Below are 17,771 nucleotides of genomic sequence, written 5' to 3'. Positions count from 1 at the left end.
AAAAGAATGATTACATCTTATGGGGGCTGTACATAATAAATATATCTTGTATTTAATTTTTTTTTAGGTGATTTATATGCATTAATGTTGTTATGTAGTTAATGATTCTGTTTAAATAATGAGTGATATTTGATGGATGCTGTAATTTTATATTGCGATGCCGATTTGAAGTATTTCTCTTTTTTTTGGTGTTTATTTTCGTTCCTAACTTTTAGTTCGTACATGATTGACAAGTTGCCCATTGTCTTTGCTGGTAAGGTAGAATACATTTTACTAATGACATGCTTTATGTTTTAATGCATCTTTCCTGTATTCATCCCGTCCACTCATCCAAGGTATTACAATTTCCTATCAGACAAATAACATTCGGATAAATCACCAATGAAATATTTTGTGGAAAAAATGAATGCTAGCTGGAAATCCTTAAGAAGTACTATCACAATTAGCAATGTGAAGTCTTTTGTTTTATGTTGGTTTATTTCCATTAATTATCGTTTAACTTTTAGATGTTGTGTAAAAATTACATTTGTTTAATCTTACAATTTTTTTGTGACCATTTCTTTAAGTTATATCTCTCTTTATTTAGTTTGAATCATGATTAATTTTATTTACATTTAAATCATTGTTTTATTACAGATTTGATGGGAGACAACATTGAAGATGTTGAAGTTGTAAATTCAGAATTTTTGATTCCTGAGAATGTTGAGGTGCTATCTACCAACTCTATTGTAGATCAATTGAAAAGTAAACTACTTGTTGGACAAGTAGTCAAAAGCGTTGAAGATACATATTTACTTTATTGCAATTATGCTCATGCTAAAGGCTTCAGCGTTAAAAAAGGTGATCAACGCTACTTTCCTGGCAGTACTGAATTGCAATCTAAGGAGTTTGAGTGTTCATGTGAAGGTAGTAAAGATGAAAAACGCTCGAATGAAAAAATTCCTCCTTACTTAAAACCGAGTAGTAGAACTAAATGTAAAGCTAAGCTCAGAATAGGTAGGCAAATGGGGGGGGGGGGGGAGTGAACGGTTTGTAGGTTTGTTGTTGAGCATAATCATGACATGGTTGCAGTTGATCAAAGACATCTGTTGAGATCATCAAGGAATATTTCTCATGCTCAGAAATCCACTTTAGAAGCATTGGTGAATGTTGGGATATCTGTTGCTAATGTTGTGTCTTATATGGAAAATGAAGCACAAGGACCACAAAATTTGAGCTTTACTCGAAAAGATGTATATGATCACCTTGGTCGTATAAGAAAACATACGAAAGTTGAAAATGGGGATGCTTCTGCCTTACTTCATCACTTCATTAATAAGGCAAATAAGGAGTCAAATTTTTATTGGAATGTGCAATTAGATGATGAAAATAGGGTCATGAATTTCTTTTTCAGGAATTCGAGATGTCAAGTTGATTTTGATTATTTTGGTGATATTTTGTCATTTGACACCACTTATCGAACCAATCGTTACAATTTGGTGTGTGCGCCTTTTGTTGGAATTAATCATCATAAACAAAATGTAATGTTTGGCTTGGCATTTATGTCGGATGAAACTGAGAGTTCATTCGAATGGTTGTTTAAAACTTATCTTGAGTATATGAATGGAAAACAACCTGAAACAATTTTTACTGACCAATTCCAAGCCATGATGAATGCAATTAGAACAGTATTTCCATTGTCACACCATCGGTTATGTCAATGGCATATCAATCAAAATGCTCCATCACACTTTGAAAGTTTGAATGGTGATTCGAGACTTAAAAGATTATGGAATAAATGCATGAGTCATTGCGAATCTGAAGAGGAATTTGAAGGTACGTGGAAGATTATGATTCAGGAATACAATCTCACTGATCATAAATGGTTAAATAATATGTATGGATTGAGATACAAGTGGGCTATTGCATTCAGCAATCACAAGTTTAGTTCTGGGCTTTTAGCAACTTCTAGAAGTGAGGTGACAAATGCATTGTTGAAGAGATTAGGAAACAGTGTCATATCATTGTACGATTTTGTGTTGAATTATGAAAAAATCCAAGCTGGGTGGCGTGATAAAGAGAAGGTCGAGGATACACGGTGTCATCATACGAAAGCTCCGATGATGCTGAAAAATAATCCATTGTTGACATTTGCTGCTGATTTTTATACTCATACCGTGTACAAGCTATTTGAATTAGAATTAATCAATTCTTTGAATATGCGGTTCATTAAGATACATTCAGAGTTGAGTGATATCTCTTTGGAGTTTAAAGTAACATCTCATGACGAGAATTCAAGGGTTAGGCATGTGATTTTCAACAAGGAGACTCTTGAGGTAAACTGCAGTTGTAAGAAATTTGAGTCAGTGGGAATATTGTGCAAACACATTTTGTTGATCTTCAATTTTATGAATCTGAATTTTCTTCCCAAACCTTACTTGAAAGAGCGCTGGATGAAAAAGTCTAGAAATAGAATTCCTGAAAATTTTGCCTTGTATGAAAGTGGAAATAAAAGCAGAAGTGTTCGTGAATCTGATATAGTTTTTGTGAATCAAATTATGAGATCGACTTATGCTCTTAGCATGAGATGTCAAGGTCATGAAATTTCAAGAAGTAAGTTGACAGAAATTTTGGATGGAGCGAGGGAACAAATAGATGATTTGTTCCAAAATCATAATTTGGAAGATCCAAAAGTTTGCAAAGAGGGGGTTCACGAAGACATTAACCTGTTGGATGACATGCTTGTGCGTAATCCTCCTCAAGTGAAGTCCAAAGGAATAACAAATAAAAATATCCAACGTCATTGGGATGATAAAAGCAAGAAAAAAAAAAAAGAAAGGGAAAAGCTGATCAATCAAGTAAGTTTAATATGTTTTCTGATTTTGTATTTATCGACAAACTTTGCTATTTTGCATAATCTGATTTTTTTTCTTTTTTTATGTGATGTAGATGCAAAAAGAGCAAAAACCAAAGGACAAAGCTCACAACCCTCTCAATTCCTGAATAGCCAAGAAAAAAATTATCCCCAACATCAAAATCCTACTGTCCAACATCACTTTGAACTTGCATCAACTGGATCTCAATTTCACAGCCAGCCACGTCACTTTGTTGTTACAATACTTAACCTTTTAGTAATATATACCCATAGAACTGTATAATCTTACTTATTTGTGTATTTGGTTGCAGGAAAGTAATACAAACTTGTTTTCTCATGGTCAAATGCATATGTTCTCATATCAGTTTGAGAGTTCTCGTTCATTCCAAGTAAGAAACATATGTGAACGATTAAACTTGTTGCAACTTGATCTCTATGATATTTATTATTTTTTGTCAGGGACATGATGCTACTAACAGTAGGTAGCTCAATATCATAACAACGCAGTCTCAGCTTGTTGAGGTAGTTCTTTTTCATTTTTTTAGTTGCACGTGTTCAAGAATTTCTGAGATCCAGTTAATATATCCCGTGTAACTAATCTATGTATATTTGTATTTCATTCTACAGTATCTACCTTCTGTGCAAAACTATTTTGGTTAAGATACCCAACTTCGAGAAAGCAGCAACCAAAAGGTTCATCCCCAATCAATGGAAGAAGCTACAAATCAGAATCCTGAAGCTATGGAAAACCTAATTGATTTTGTTATGGAATCCAAATTTATGTTCTTGACTCCTTCTTTATGTTCTGGAATTTCAAATTTCTGATTTGGAATGTCCCATTTAAATTTCAGATGTGGCTCGACATTTTCCATTTTTTGTATGGAAATTAACTGTGTTTTGGAATTTCTGTTTTGGAATGGCATTTTTCACTTCAACCGTAATATGGAAATTTCATGTCATATTCATTCCATTCTTTTAAAAACTCTGTATGATAAGAAGTTATTAGTAGGTAAGGGGTCATTTTCTTTTTTAGTGTATCATAAAATGAGATTATTCTTTTAATAAAATACAGGATAGATATTATCTAAATCTAAATCACAATCACAATTTTCTTATACCTTCATAATATCACCATCGGGCAAATGAAAATACACAAAAGACTTTTGATATCTTCTCTAATCATCAACTAATTTCCAGCAAAAAGTACTTGAAATTAACATAAAGAGACATGCTATTTTAAAGAGATATCATTCATTCATAGAAGGAAACAAATGAAAACGTTGACAATCTCTTAACATATTGAAATGAAAATTACACTAAACAAGTTTAGCATTACATTACATCACATTTTCTAACACAAACTAACCACGACCACTCAATCTCATCTCTTCCAACTTTTGTTTCATCTCATCCATTTTCTTCATAATCTGCAAAACATCATTCTGCAAATTCGACAGGGTATCTTCCAATGCAACAATGTTTTCTGCTTGACGAGAATTTGGTTGCGAACTTGAACTAGAATTAGCGCATGAACTTTCCTCACCATTTGCCTTGAATGTATTAGTTGAACGTTTTTTTTTCCACATATTCCTCAAAAGCTTTTATCGCCTTTGACCTACTCGAGAACTTCTCGAATAAAGGATCTTTGTAGTCTTTGACTTCAGCATATGTTTCCACCCAAGTTCCAGAAACACCAGGATTCACTCCTTCAAATACAACGTAGGCTTTCCCCTAAACAAAATTCAAGATTCCATAAACAAAAAATCACATTATAACAAAATAAATCAATTAACTCTCTGTGACTCACCATCTAAATAATGTCAACTATCTGTTCGAATTGAAGAACAACTCCACCCTACTTGAAGAAAGAGGGCAGCGTACATCAGTGACAAGTTCCAAATTAAAATGCTTGCTACAGATTTGGCTAACAAGACAAACTAGTAATTTAGATCCATTGCCTCACGCTACAACACATCCGAATCAAAATGACATGAATGCTAATGTAAAATTAGAGGAAAAAACGAGTCTTCAGAAAAATTGTTTCAAAAAATTAACCAGTAGTTCATACTAAAACAAGTGCAAAAATCAGTTGTCCCAACCCAAAAAAAAATTGATCTCTTCAATCTGCAAGTGAAGAATAAGATTTAAAAAAATTTGCACCTTTTCGATGTAATAACACAAGAGGATGAAACAAGAATCGGTTTACTAAATATATAAGAACCACGGAGCCCTTTCTAAGAGCACGAAGAATACGGTTCGAAAAATACCAACCACGATGGAGCCTCTGAAATCAAATCGTTCTTAGCTCCTCGATCTACATCTGAAATCGATCCGCACCAATTCGATCTATTAGTGAGAGACAAAAGCCAAGAATCGCTTTATTCAGATGAGAGTGACTGAAGAAAAAAAAAACCCCAAATCCCCAAATCGCGAAATGAAAAGGGACGAGAAGAATCGCTTGATTGATACTCGGGTATAATGTCCATTATACCATGGTTAACCATGGTCAAGGTCAACATCATTTATTTTTCTTGAAAAAATCGCTTTACTAAATATATAAATTTAAAAAACCCATTGCCACATGTCAGTCGATGAGTGGGTCCGGGTACTACCCCAGAGCCGGCATCGACTTAACCGCTAAAAAGATCGGGGCATCCGGCTACCTCTCCATTTGTAAACGTGTAGTTACCTTTATGTCTTCTTATATACTTTCGTGTTGGCTTTAATCTGGCAGCAAAGTTATAGTCTACACAGAATTATTTGGAATTCCTCTTCCCATGCATCCTTAAGAAGATACCGAAGCTACTGTGGACTGTCGTATCCGGTTCCGAGATGCGGCACGCAGCAAGCGTGAATTCTTGTCCTTCCAAGTGGAAAGCTTGAGAGTGTATCACACCTGATGGGTGTAAACGGGAGCATTCCTCCCGTGTAAGGTCTAAATAGACCATACATCGCCGATGTGGGACATCAAACTCAATCGCCTTCACTGGCGGGTGCTTGTATTCACGTTCTATGGCACGCGCTCGCTGAGGAAGAGGGGCTCCAATCTTGAAGAAAAGAGCATCATACAAAGCTTCACCAGTAAACTCAGGATCAATGTCAGGGCAGAAAACATTCCTCAGCTTTGTGCCTGTGATGTATGGAAAGCGTATATAACGACCCAAGTGACGTCTTATGATACGCCGGCGGTCCTCCTGAGATTGATAATGAGTTCTAGTCCACTTGATCACAAAGTCATACACTTCATCTTCCGAGTCTACCTTGAGGTCATCGCTGGACAAGATTGCTTCGATTCCAGCAAGAGGAAAATGCATTAACTCATTAGGATACCTGCCCAAGTATGCAACCAATATGCGCTGATGAGTAGATTAGTGTGACATCACAAAAAAGAAAACGAAAAGTGATCTTCGAAACACCACTTGTTACAGCAAAAAATAAAAAAAGGATATAAACCAGGAAACGAGGGTACACATGATTTTCTTCAACTTGTGATCCTTTTCAAAGGGACAAAGCAAAGAATATAGGAAAAACTTACAATGATATATTTCCATAAAGAGAAACTAAAAACTGTTTTGCAGCATCGGCCAAAGGCTGAACAACATCAGCAACTACGACAGAGGAAGGAAGATCCAGAGATTCCAGACACACAAAGGCAAACTCTCGAGTCATGGGCAAGTTTCTTAATAAACGACTGCAGTGTCTCATACATGAAATGACCTCGAATTTATCAGCAGCCATAAGAACGTTTAGTATAGCAGGAGCTGTAGTTACGGTTAATGTATTCGAATACATGAAATTCAGAAGTTCCATAAAAGCAGCTTCCTCTGTTCCATTAGAAATAAAGTAAAGTTATAATGAGTTATGCAGTTCCACAAAATAAACCTGAAGTGACAATCTAAGATCACTACATGCCATATTGCAGATAAATTTTTTGCAGTGATTGTGCCAAAATCTTAAAACATATTAAAAGCCATCTTTCATGTAACTTTTGGCTACTTTACATACCAGAGGCAAGAATTCGCAGAGTCGCGTGTCTCTGTGCTGATTCTAGCATGCCATTTGAGAATAACTGAATAAGAAAGACACAACATTAGGAGCCAAGACTTAGAAAGAGAAACATATTAACAACAATCAATATAAATTTATCAATACCTTGTAGAAAAATGGACTTCTAGCTGCTAAGATGGGAGAGCTAATGTGTAACATCTCAACCCTGAGAACTTTAGGACAATCATCAGACAAATCTGAATCATCACCATTTGCAGCTTCATCCCCTGCAATAAAAAAAATAGGGTCTAACATGTTAAACTTATATCTTTCTTGTATTTACAATAAAAAGATTATATTTTTTATGTAAATAATAATAATTTTTGATACGTGACACATTTTTTTTAAAAAAAAAAACAAAAACTGCCTAAGGAAACAAACACGTGGGAGTTACAAATCAATACTACCCATGCATAGGTTGGATACAAAACAAGCTGCAGATATAGTGATAGTTAGTATTAATAAAGGAACACATGTATAAATTGTGGCGTACGTCTAAAAATTCCTTCCTTGGAAGGCAGTTCTCTCCTAGGGTTCCTTCGTGGCGCTGCTGGTGAGAATTTCTTCCTACCTCCGTGTAGGCTCTTTAATTGATCGTGGCGTTTTACAATAGAATATTTCTTGTTCTCTCTGGAGGTATGGATCCTGAAGAAGTGGATAGATTGGTTCAGGACTTAAAGCTAAATCCTAAATCAGAAAATGAGAGCACCCTTGTGATGGGTAGCGAGTCCCTGCAATTGGGGGAACACAGGCTAGAGTTTTGTCTGGTGGCGAAAATCCTATCTTCCAAAGCAGTTAATATTGAGGCATTCAAGCAGCAGGTACCACGCATTTTACAAACTTCAAGACAAATAAATATTGGATCTTTGGGTTCCAATATGTTTTTACTGGACTTTTCCTCTATCCAAGATAAGAAACGTGCTCTTTTGGGAGGGCCATGGAACCTGTTCCGCGATCTCATCATTTTTCGTGAACCTCCTGGAATGAAGACACTGGCTGAGTTGAGTTTCGATGATGTCTCTATGTGGGTCCAATGCTACAACTTACCTTTAGCCCTGCTGCACCGAGATTCATTACAAAAAATAGGGAATGAAATCGGTATTGTTGAGGAGATTGAAACGAGTGATAATGGCCTCTATATGAATCGATTTGCACGAATACGTATTAGAATTGACATCTCTAAGCCTCTTAAGAAGTTCGTGCGTATCTCCATCAACCCTGAAGAGGAAGATGTGTGTGTCCTTCTAGCCTATGAAAGGCTTCCGGATTTTTGCTATCGTTGTGGATGTATTGGGCACCCGTTTCGTGAATGTGCTCTGCCTCCTGTGGGCAAGGAAGGTTTTGAGTTTGGTACCTGGTTGAGAGCACCCAACGTGGGTCTGGGAGCTAGAACTCGTCCCAATGCTAATGTTATTCCTAAGACTAGGAATGATTCTCCTCCGACTGAGAGCCCTGGGAGACACAAGGAGACTTCCTCGGGTAATATTTCGGTGAGTCCTGATCGCGAAATCATATCTGGGGAAGTTTCTCCGATGGATACCTTGCTGAAATTAAAAGGCAATAATTCAGTACTACTGATGGATGATGAGAACACTTCCTTTTTGCCACCAGATTCTAGCAAGGATCTTTCCACTAAGCTCAAATCTTCTCTGCCTCTTGCGACTCCAGAGATGTCTTTGATTGAGATGGATATTCAAACTCCCCTTCTAGAATCTGACCCTTTGCCACCATCTCAAATTCATAAGAAATGGCAGAGGCTAGCACGTGCGGATGGTTCTAGCTCCAAGGGTACTGTTGGTAGTGATCACTCCGAGATATCAAGTGGCAAGAGACTGGATTATGATATGTCCAATTCCAGCACATTAAGGAAACGAAATCTTGATATTAGTGAGGGGTCCTCGGAAATTTCCAATACGGCGGTGGTTGCTAAGCAACCCAGCCGACAATTATGAGTTGCATAATATGGAATGCTCGGGGGCTTGGGAACCAACGAGCGTTCCGAGAACTGAAACGGCTTTGTGCCGAAAAGAGCCCAACCCTCCTTTTCCTCTCTGAGATGAAAATGAGGGTCAATAATTGTAATTGGTGGAAAGATGTTTTGGGATTCAGAGGAATGTTTGGGGTGGACTGTATTGGCAAAAGTGGAGGTTTATTCCTCTTTGGAAGGATACTTTAGATGTCACTATTCATTTTTATACTTTTGGCCATATCGATAGCACGGTTCATCATGACGGAAAAACTTGGAGATTCACTCGGTTTTATGGGCATCCAAATCCTCAATTTCGACACTTATCCTGGGATCTTCTTCGTCGCTTGGGAGGTATGCGAGAACTACAATCTCTCCCTTGGCTAGTAGGGGGTGATTTTAATGAAATCTACTTTGATAGAGAGAAGTTAGGAGGCAACCCACGTCCTTATCATCAGACGCAAGCTTTTAGGGATACTTTGGACACATGTTCTTTGCAAGATTTACATGGATCTGGAGAATTCTTTTCCTGGGTTAATCGTCGATCTTCTGAGGACCTCATTTTTGAAAGACTAGAGCGGTTTGTGGGTACTTTTGAATGGAGACTGCTATTCCTGGCAGCTCGAGCTCAGTCTTTGGAATTCTTTCATTCGGACCATCGCCCTATTAATCTATCGTTTGGGTTAGCCATGCCTCACCAATTTATTCCCGGTGTCATATTCCGGTTTGAATCTCATTGGGCTACAGAGGAAGATTGTGCTGAGGTGGTACAAAGGGGGTGGTATTCCTTGGATGCCGGGATCACTCTCCCTATTCGCATCCAACAATGTAAAGAATCTTTACGAATATGGGCTGGTGAACGCTTTTGAAAAATTCCACTTCAAATTAAACTTAAGAGGATCACTTTGAACAGATTACGTAATCATGTTCATTGGCAATGTTATTCAAAACAGATTACTCAGTTGGAACGGGAAGTGGAACATCTCAGTGTGAAGGAGGAATTGTATTGGAAACAGAGAAGTAGGGTCAATTGGTTGGCGAATGGAGATCGAAATACTAAATTCTTCCATAATCGGGTTTCTGTTCGGCGAGCTAAGAACTTTGTCAGCGCACTCCTCTCCTCTCATGGTGACTGGTGCTCCGATAAGGTTAGCATATCACAATCATCCTTGATTATTTTTCTGATCTCTTTACCTCGCACTATCCTTCAGAAGCATATATGACCCCTGTTCTAGAGTGTGTTGAACCAGTGATTGATGAGACAGCAAATGCGTATCTTTGTGCCCCTTTTACCGCTATGGAAGTTCGACAGGCCTTGTTTGACATGCATCCAGACAAAGCTGCTGGCCCTGATGGTATGTCTGCATTATTTTTTCAACGTTATTGGGATATTGTTGGGCAGGACGTTACTGTGGCAATCCTAAAAATCTTGAATGAAGGAGCATCTTTGTTAGAGTGGAACGACACCATTGTCACTCTTGTTCCTAAAATAAAAAACCCTTTGACAATGAAGCAATTCCAACCAATCAGCCTTTGCAATGTTTGCTACAAGATAGTAGCCCGCTCCTTGACTAACAGGCTAAGACCAATCCTCAAGAAAACAGTTAATGAATTTCAAAGTGCCTTTATCCCAGATCGGCTAATTTCTGATAATATCATTTTGGGTTTTGAAACATTACACTGGATCCGAAACAGGAAGAAAGGTCTTCACAGTTATGCAGCGTTGAAACTTGATATGAGTAAGGCCTACGACAGAGTGAAATGGATCTTCCTTGAGAAAATCATGCTCAAATTGGGTTTCTCATCTCTTTGGGGGGATAAGATTATGAGCTGTGTAAGTTCAGTAAAATACTCTTTTGCTCTAAATGGTGAGCTCATCGGGCAAGTGATTCCGGGCTGAGGACTTCGACAAGGGGATCCTCTCTCGCCCTACCTATTTGTATTGTGTGCCCAAGGGTTATCCTCCCTTTTTATATCCCATGAAAATCGTAAAGCTTTCTCAGGGGTGCGGATTACCTCTTCGAGCCCATCGATCTCACATATTTTTTTCGCCGATGACAGTCTGGTGTTTTTCAAAGCAACAGTAGCTGACTGTGAGGGGATTAGAAATTGTTTGTCCTTATATGAAAAAGCTTCTGGTCAGCTTATAAACTTCTAGAAATCTTCTTTATCATTCAGCCCTAATATTAAGGCGGAGACTGCAGATTTGATCAAAACAATGCTTGCTATCCCGGTTGTTCAGGGTCATGAGGTTTATTTGGGCTTGCCAACTTTTTCGGCCCGAAATAAAAAACTTCAGTTCCGCTACCTAATAGAAAATGTGGTTAACAGAATGAAGGGTTGGGGAAACAAAGCATATTCTATGGGAGGGAAAGAGACGCTTATCAAATCAGTGATTCAATCACATCCCTCATACACTATGTCTTGTTTTTGTATCCCGGTATCTATTTGCAAAGCAATATAAAGGGAGTGTGCAAATTTTTGGTGGGGAACGGCGGATGGCAGGAACAAAATTAATTGGATGAAATGGAAACTATTATGCAAGCCTAAGGGAGTAGGTGGAATGGGGTTTCGTAATTTCCAGTCCTTCAACAAAGCATTATTGGCTAAACAAATTTGGCGTATTATCGTCAATCCAAATTCTCTAGTAGCCAAAGTATTAAAAGCCAAGTACTTTAAACATCGAGACATCATGGAAGCAAAATTATAAAGTAATCCTTCCTTTATTTGGAGGTCGCTTTGTTGGAGTAGATCTCTCATTGCAAAAGGTCTTTATTGAAGAGTTGGCATTGGTGATAAGATTGAAACTTTTGCTGATCGTTGGGTGCCTGGAATGCAGAATTGCCTTGAGAGAATACAAGGTGATAGTAATTATAGAACTGTTGATAATCTTATGCAGGAAGGGAGATGGAATGCTCAGTTGGTACATGACCTGTTTGCACCTCATGTTGCTCAAAAAATATTGGATATCCCTCTTCCTCTGTCTCTTAAACCGGATACGAGGTATTGGTTGTTTGGCCCCAAAGGAAAGTACTCTGTACGCGATGGGTATCGAACGGAAATTGGCTGCATAACATCATTCCTTCAACAGCTAATCTCCTTTATCACCATGTCCCGGTAATAAACTGCTGTCCATTATGTAAATTTGGGAATGATTCTACTTGTCATGCTTTATTTTGGTGCCCTGCGGTTAAATGTTGTTGGAAGGAGACTCTGTTTTGGCCAACACTTAAACAAGCCCGTCACTTAGACAGTCTTGACTTATTCACTTGGATGCAAGATGCACTTAGCAAAGAGTCCTTTGAGTTTTTTTGCAATCAGAACCTGGGCAATCTAGGCGGAAAGACTCGAAGCTATACATGGCCATCCCAAGGGCTCAAAGAAGCTTTCAGCGGACTGGTGTGATCCTTTGTTATATGAATTTCAGAAAGCTTGCATGACTTTTCGCCCTTGGACAGCTCCACCGGTGAATCAACTACGATTGGATGTTGATGCAGCTGTTAAAGAGGACAGCAACCAGGCGGCGATTGGTGGAGTGGTACGCAATCATGAAGGGCAACCGGTATTGGCTTTTGCTCGTTTGATAAACAACCCCTCTTCAGTTGTAATTGCGGAGTTACTGGCTATAGAAGAGGGTATTCGGTTAGCTAAGGATTTCTGTTTGAAGATTGACCAAGTTTACTCTGATTCGCTACTGGCGGTGCAAGCAGTCACCACTCCAGACGCGGACTTAAGTTATATTGGTGCAGTAGCCTCTTCCATAAAGAAGCTTCTTGATCTTAATCATAACACCAGGCTCCTGCATAATAGGCGACAAGCTAATGTCGTGGCTCATTCCTTAGCTCAGTTTGCTTTTTCATCCCAATCCCCGTCTCTGCGGGTGCATGGGAATTTTTCTTTTTGGTTGGTAACCCTTGTAATTCAAGACCTGATTATTCTTCAATAAGATTTACAAGTTTTACCCTCAAAAAAAAAAAAAAAGGAACACATGTATAACAAATTTGATTTTGATATTAATGAATGCAACTAAGTTCTTAATTTCCTTTGAATAAAGGAAACCATCAATCAAAAACCCAAATAACCCACAACAAATTTCTTGAAAACCCAACAAAAACAGAACCAAGAAAATATTCTTTAAATTAAGGGATTCGAAAGCCAAATTAAATTAGCAAAAAACGAAAGAAATAAAGCACTGTGAACTTACGAACACAATAACGTTGATGATTGTCGAAGAAAAACTCACCGGTGTCCCTTTCGACAATATCTACAATCTCGATTCGGAGAATCCGGTCGGAGAAGTTGCTGTTGTTGAAAGTGAAGCCGAAATCCAGGTCAGCTTCTCGGGTCGGGGACGGGTTGAGATCCGAATCCATACCCAAATTACTCGTCAAGCTATCATGATCAATTCAAAGGGGTCTAAATCTAATCCCGCGTCTTAAAGAGTCAAGACTATATGGGTCCGCTTGATACGGGTGATGGGATTATTAACGAGGTGTGATTGTTTAATGTGTGAGTAGGTTATTTAGTATTGGAGATAAAATTTGATTTTGTTTGGTACATTTTTTATGTTGAGGATAAAATTGTGTCTAATTTTTTATGTGACGAAAATAACCCTCTTTCATGTTATTTATCTCACCCACCCCACCACTGATTTCTCTCCACTCCACGACCTTATTTTCTCCATTCACAGCTTCTTCTGCCTCTGCTCCCAAGAAAACAAGCACAATACGGTTGCTCTTCTCCATTCACAACTTGATTTCTTCACGTTTTCGAGACCTTAAAAAATTCCATGCTTTGATTTCACTCTTTCGCACGAGACACTCACGCCCTATCCAGTTCACTCACTCTTTCATGCAAATTCTCCTCGACTTTGTTGCTTTCCGATCAAGCTCAAGAATCACTCAGCTCTGCATTTGGTTCCCGAATTCTGCTTTCCATTTCAGAAAATTCGTACAAATATTTCGATTCTTACCCGTTTTCGAGCCGATATTTTTATCGCCATATCTTCACATGAATCGACCAGATCTCCTCAAAAGGCTTGAATCTCATTCGACGTGTGATACGAGCAGCCACCGCAGCCACAGTACTCTTTCTTGGCCTTCAATCTGATCAATCGGAACGAAGAAGGTGTTGTGGGGAAGAGAAATGGGTGGTTGTAATTTTCAGGGTAAAGGAGAAAATAGTAATTGCATTTTCTTTTCCCATATACTGTAGCAATTGGGACTCACAATACTTGCCTTCACGTGGGTTACTTTCTCCTTCCATTTCCTGCACAGACACCAAAATATTCCCGGGCCCGTGGTTATCCATACATGTGCAAAAACCGAGACAAACATGAGAATATTGACTTATCCTTTCACTATCCCGTGTACCAAACGGGGCCTATATAATTTACGTACAACTATTATTAACTTATAATTTGGAGACAAATATGTTATAAGAGCAAATTGGTGATAAATCCCCAAACTCAAACTTGACTTTGTCCTAGCTCCCTACTCATAAGATTATTTGCAATAGCTCCCTAAGACTCCAAAACTTGAATATTTAATTATTTAATTCTTGTACTGGATTTATGTTTTTTTATGTTAAAAATCTAAAGACTTTATGCTAAAATTTGAAGATTTTGTGCTTATTTATGGTACAAAGAATTATCCGTAAAAATGGTATCAAAGTCTTAGGTTAATTATTCAGACATAATATTATTCGTTAATTCATGCTTTTCTTTGTTGAGGAGAAGTTTTTTTTTTAAGATGACTTCAAACGAAGGTTTGAATCAAGAGGATTTTATTCATATGAAATCCTATAAACAAGTTAATCTATTCACAATAGATTACTTACAACAGGTTGTGATTAATGCTCTTAATTTTGAAAAGATAAAGAAAAAATGATTTCTAACTCTCAATTTTTAGAGATTACCTCAGATTCCTCTAAACTCTCCGGAGATCTTAGAGAAATTCAAAAGACGGTACAATATTACAGCAATCAGCTGTATGAAATACCTCGGAAAATTGAAGAAATCCTTAAGAAACAAGAAGAAATTCTTGGAAACCTAAAGGATCTTCAAAATAAAATCATAAATCTAGAACACACTTTGGGTTCTAGAAAAGGAAATACAGGAGGAAGGTCACCACTCTCATTTGGTACCGAACATTTGTTACATCAGAAAGGTAAAACCAAAATGGTCCAAAAACCTTTAACCAATGATAAAATGATGATTAATCTTATAAAAGCAGTATCAGAGAAAAACACTATCTGATGACTACTTTAGAAATATTAAATCTCGAGGATCTACAAGATCTTGCGGATTCTTTTGCGAATCTCAAAGTAGTAGATCTAAAAATGAATTCCCCTGAGGGTGAACAACACATAGAAAATCCCCCAAGATATGTGGTTAAAACAGAAGAACCATATAGTGAGTTCCAGGTTGGAGAAAATTCACATCCAGCAGGAACCAGATCAAGAAGGAGTAAAATCCCTCTCCATCAAACTCCTTACGGAAAAACTGTTTTAGATCCAATACATCCTTACGGGGTTATGTTAAACCTTGATGTTTTGGACTTAAAAAACAGAGAAGATCTTATAGATGATTGGACGTCAGCTATGAGAATAGCAGCAGGGACATTAGATCTCAATAAAGAAGGATTCATTAAACTTCTAGAAATGAGTTTAATGGGATCTGTTAAGATCGCATGTGTAAGGCCCGGGATTATTTAATTTTAATTCGAGAATATTTAATTTGGGAATATTTAGAGTTTAGAATTAAATTCTAATATTCTTAAATTGAAAAGGATTGAAATTGAATTAAATCGCTTTTCCGGGGACTGAATTGCAAATAGCCAAAAGTTCAGGGACTAAAGTGCAAATATGCAATATTTATCTACATGTCCACCTAATTCCTATCATTCTCACGTGTATGTTCAGAATAGAAGGAGAAGGAATCAGAAACAAGCCCTCACGCCATTTTCAGATTTTTCAGCCCTTTCAAACTTCGATATCTTGCGATCCGGTAGTCAGAAATTTGAAAGAAATATATATCTGCGATCACCGCTCCGAGACCTTCGATTTGGTACATGTTTTATTCACATATCTCAGATTTTATTTTTATGTGAAATATGGAAATTTATGATTTTATCATATATGCGTATATCAGCTGTACCGATCGTGTATTCGCAGACGGTTCGGAAAAAGACTGTCGTTCGGATTTTATATGAATTTGGGAAGAATAATTCGAACACTACCATGTTTGATTGATACTGATTTTTATGGTAATGAGATGATATGTTAGAGATTATAAGTTATCTGGATTGTTGGATTGATTTGGATATTGTTTGGATTGCCGGTTTTAACCGTTATGCCGTCGATTTGCAAAATGTCAAGACTTTGATATTGTTGATTTACCGAAGCATGGTTTGAATGGCATCTGATCTTGTTAGTTATTCGATATGTAATTTATCAGCTTTCTATCGAAGTTGCCAAACTCGAGATCTCCGAGTCAAACCAAGAAGGATTTGAAGCAAGGTTTGCTAGCATTTACACTTGAGATTGAGTTGAGAAGTGGAGCAACCTTTTGATATGAATTCTCATTGATGTACTTGCAGATTTGAAGTACTTTCAGACGTGACATAGAAAGGTATAAATGACAGCAAATCCAGATGGGATAGAACGCTTGAAATAGCTTTCATTTCAAGTATTCTCATGTCAATCACATACTTGTTTCTTTATATTTCTTATGTGATTATTTGTTTGTATTGCTTTGTTTGCTTATATGCTTAGTTGTTCAAGATGTGTTTTATAGCTTTTAATGCATACAACTTATGTTGCATTCATCTTGAACTCCAGCCTTAATAGCACAGAGGGCAGCCATCGCCTAGAGTGCAGATGACGTTTGGAGAGCTGTAGTGAGTGGCATGGAATGTAGATTTATTTCTAGAGTCAGCTTGACTCATGGCACAGAATATGGATTTATGTTCAGAGCCAGAAGACTCACTATAGTTGTACCAAAGTCAGAGGACTAAAATACTTGATGCCGCCTCGAATGGGAGTGTCGGTGGTTTGATAGTTATTTTATTCCTCGGGATCCCAAAGAACTAAGTTTTATTGATATCAGCTTGATAGCCTTCCTTTGCCATTTGCATTGCATTCAAGTTTATTATCTCGCGTTTAAAGTTGTTTATACTGGGATTTTATTCTCACCGGAGTTATCCGGCTATTGCTTTGTTTTGTATGTGTGCATGGCAATAGGTGGGGCAGGAGCTAGTCAGAAAAAACAAGGATAGCTCGAGATAGAGGCATAGCAAGTGAGGACATGGGCTTAAGTAGCACGACTTGTACTTTATGTTGTTGAACCATGCTAGAAGTGATACAAGAACTTTGTATATTATGGCTTGAATACATGCTAGTTTATGTTTATTATGTTTAGAAGCTTGTAAGACGTTATAAGATAGCATGTATTTGATTTTGTAGCATGTATAAAAGATTATGACTTGTTTATCCATTCTTTGGCAGCAGATTTTTGACAGCATATTCCCCGATCGAGCGAGACCCTGCCTTTTAAAAAAAAAAAAATTTTTTTTAGCTCTTGTTTCTTTAATTCTTGTAAGTACTTGTTTAATTGTTAATTACAATAAATTGCCCTAAGATAAGATTAGCAACCCGGGTCCCCACAATAGGTGGTATCAGAGCATAAGTTTCTGGATTTAGATAGAAGTTGATGAGCGGGGTAGTTTGAGTCTGTCTGATTGTTTAATATTGCATGAGAGTACATGTTATATATGATTATGTGCATTATCTGCTAGCATGCTTTATATATAGCAATAATTATATGATTGCATGATTATGTGCTTTTATTGCTACTTCATGCTATATATATGCAATTGTATTCCAGAATATCCTTAGTCAGAACCT

At 37.4% G+C, this 17,771-nt stretch overlaps 2 protein-coding genes across 3 annotated transcripts; one reads left to right on the top strand and one right to left on the bottom strand.

Annotated features, from left to right (window-relative positions):
* The first annotated feature begins 222 nt into the window (after window positions 1-222).
* On the top strand, window positions 223-2,982 carry LOC140888653 (protein FAR1-RELATED SEQUENCE 5-like). The gene is made up of 4 exons (XM_073296352.1): window positions 223-253; window positions 637-906; window positions 1,072-2,837; window positions 2,929-2,982. Exons 1-4 carry the CDS (start codon window positions 223-225, stop codon window positions 2,980-2,982), a joined length of 2,121 nt encoding a protein of 706 aa, XP_073152453.1.
* Window positions 2,983-4,101: 1,119 nt separating this feature from the next.
* LOC140886538 (BTB/POZ domain-containing protein At2g46260-like) lies at window positions 4,102-13,265 on the bottom strand. Of its 2 annotated transcripts, XR_012151587.1 has the most exons (7): window positions 13,072-13,265; window positions 7,007-7,128; window positions 6,860-6,923; window positions 6,390-6,678; window positions 5,544-6,184; window positions 4,662-4,709; window positions 4,102-4,585 (listed from the first exon to the last, which is right to left on the bottom strand). XR_012151587.1 is itself a non-coding variant. In XM_073293147.1 (5 exons), the coding sequence occupies exons 1-5, from the start codon at window positions 13,238-13,240 to the stop codon at window positions 5,611-5,613; spliced, it is 1,218 nt and encodes a 405-aa protein (XP_073149248.1). In that variant the 5' UTR covers window positions 13,241-13,265; the 3' UTR covers window positions 5,217-5,610. The 2 variants fall into 2 exon arrangements, 1 of the variants encoding a protein (XP_073149248.1); XM_073293147.1 differs by lacking the exons at window positions 4,102-4,585; window positions 4,662-4,709 and having other exon boundaries at window positions 5,217-6,184.
* Window positions 13,266-17,771: the final 4,506 nt, after the last annotated feature.

This window comes from Henckelia pumila, chromosome 3 (assembly GCF_033568475.1).
Source record: "Henckelia pumila isolate YLH828 chromosome 3, ASM3356847v2, whole genome shotgun sequence".
Classification (NCBI taxonomy): Eukaryota; Viridiplantae; Streptophyta; class Magnoliopsida; order Lamiales; family Gesneriaceae; genus Henckelia; species Henckelia pumila.
This window is presented reverse-complemented; position numbering and strand designations above follow the sequence as displayed.

Coding starts and splice junctions, on each gene's coding strand:
- LOC140888653 (XM_073296352.1), top strand. CDS start 223: ATGATTGACAAGTTGCCCATTGTCTTTGCTG. Junction 907..1,071: donor GTTTGAGTGTTCATGTGAAG/GTAGTAAAGATG, acceptor ACATGGTTGCAG/TTGATCAAAGACATCTGTTG. Junction 2,838..2,928: donor GGGAAAAGCTGATCAATCAA/GTAAGTTTAATA, acceptor TATGTGATGTAG/ATGCAAAAAGAGCAAAAACC.
- LOC140886538 (XM_073293147.1), bottom strand. CDS start 13,240: ATGGATTCGGATCTCAACCCGTCCCCGACCCGAGAAGCTGACCTGGAT. Junction 6,924..7,006: donor GAAGTCCATTTTTCTACAAG/GTATTGATAAAT, acceptor TTTCTTATTCAG/TTATTCTCAAATGGCATGCT. Junction 6,679..6,859: donor TCTGCGAATTCTTGCCTCTG/GTATGTAAAGTA, acceptor CTAATGGAACAG/AGGAAGCTGCTTTTATGGAA.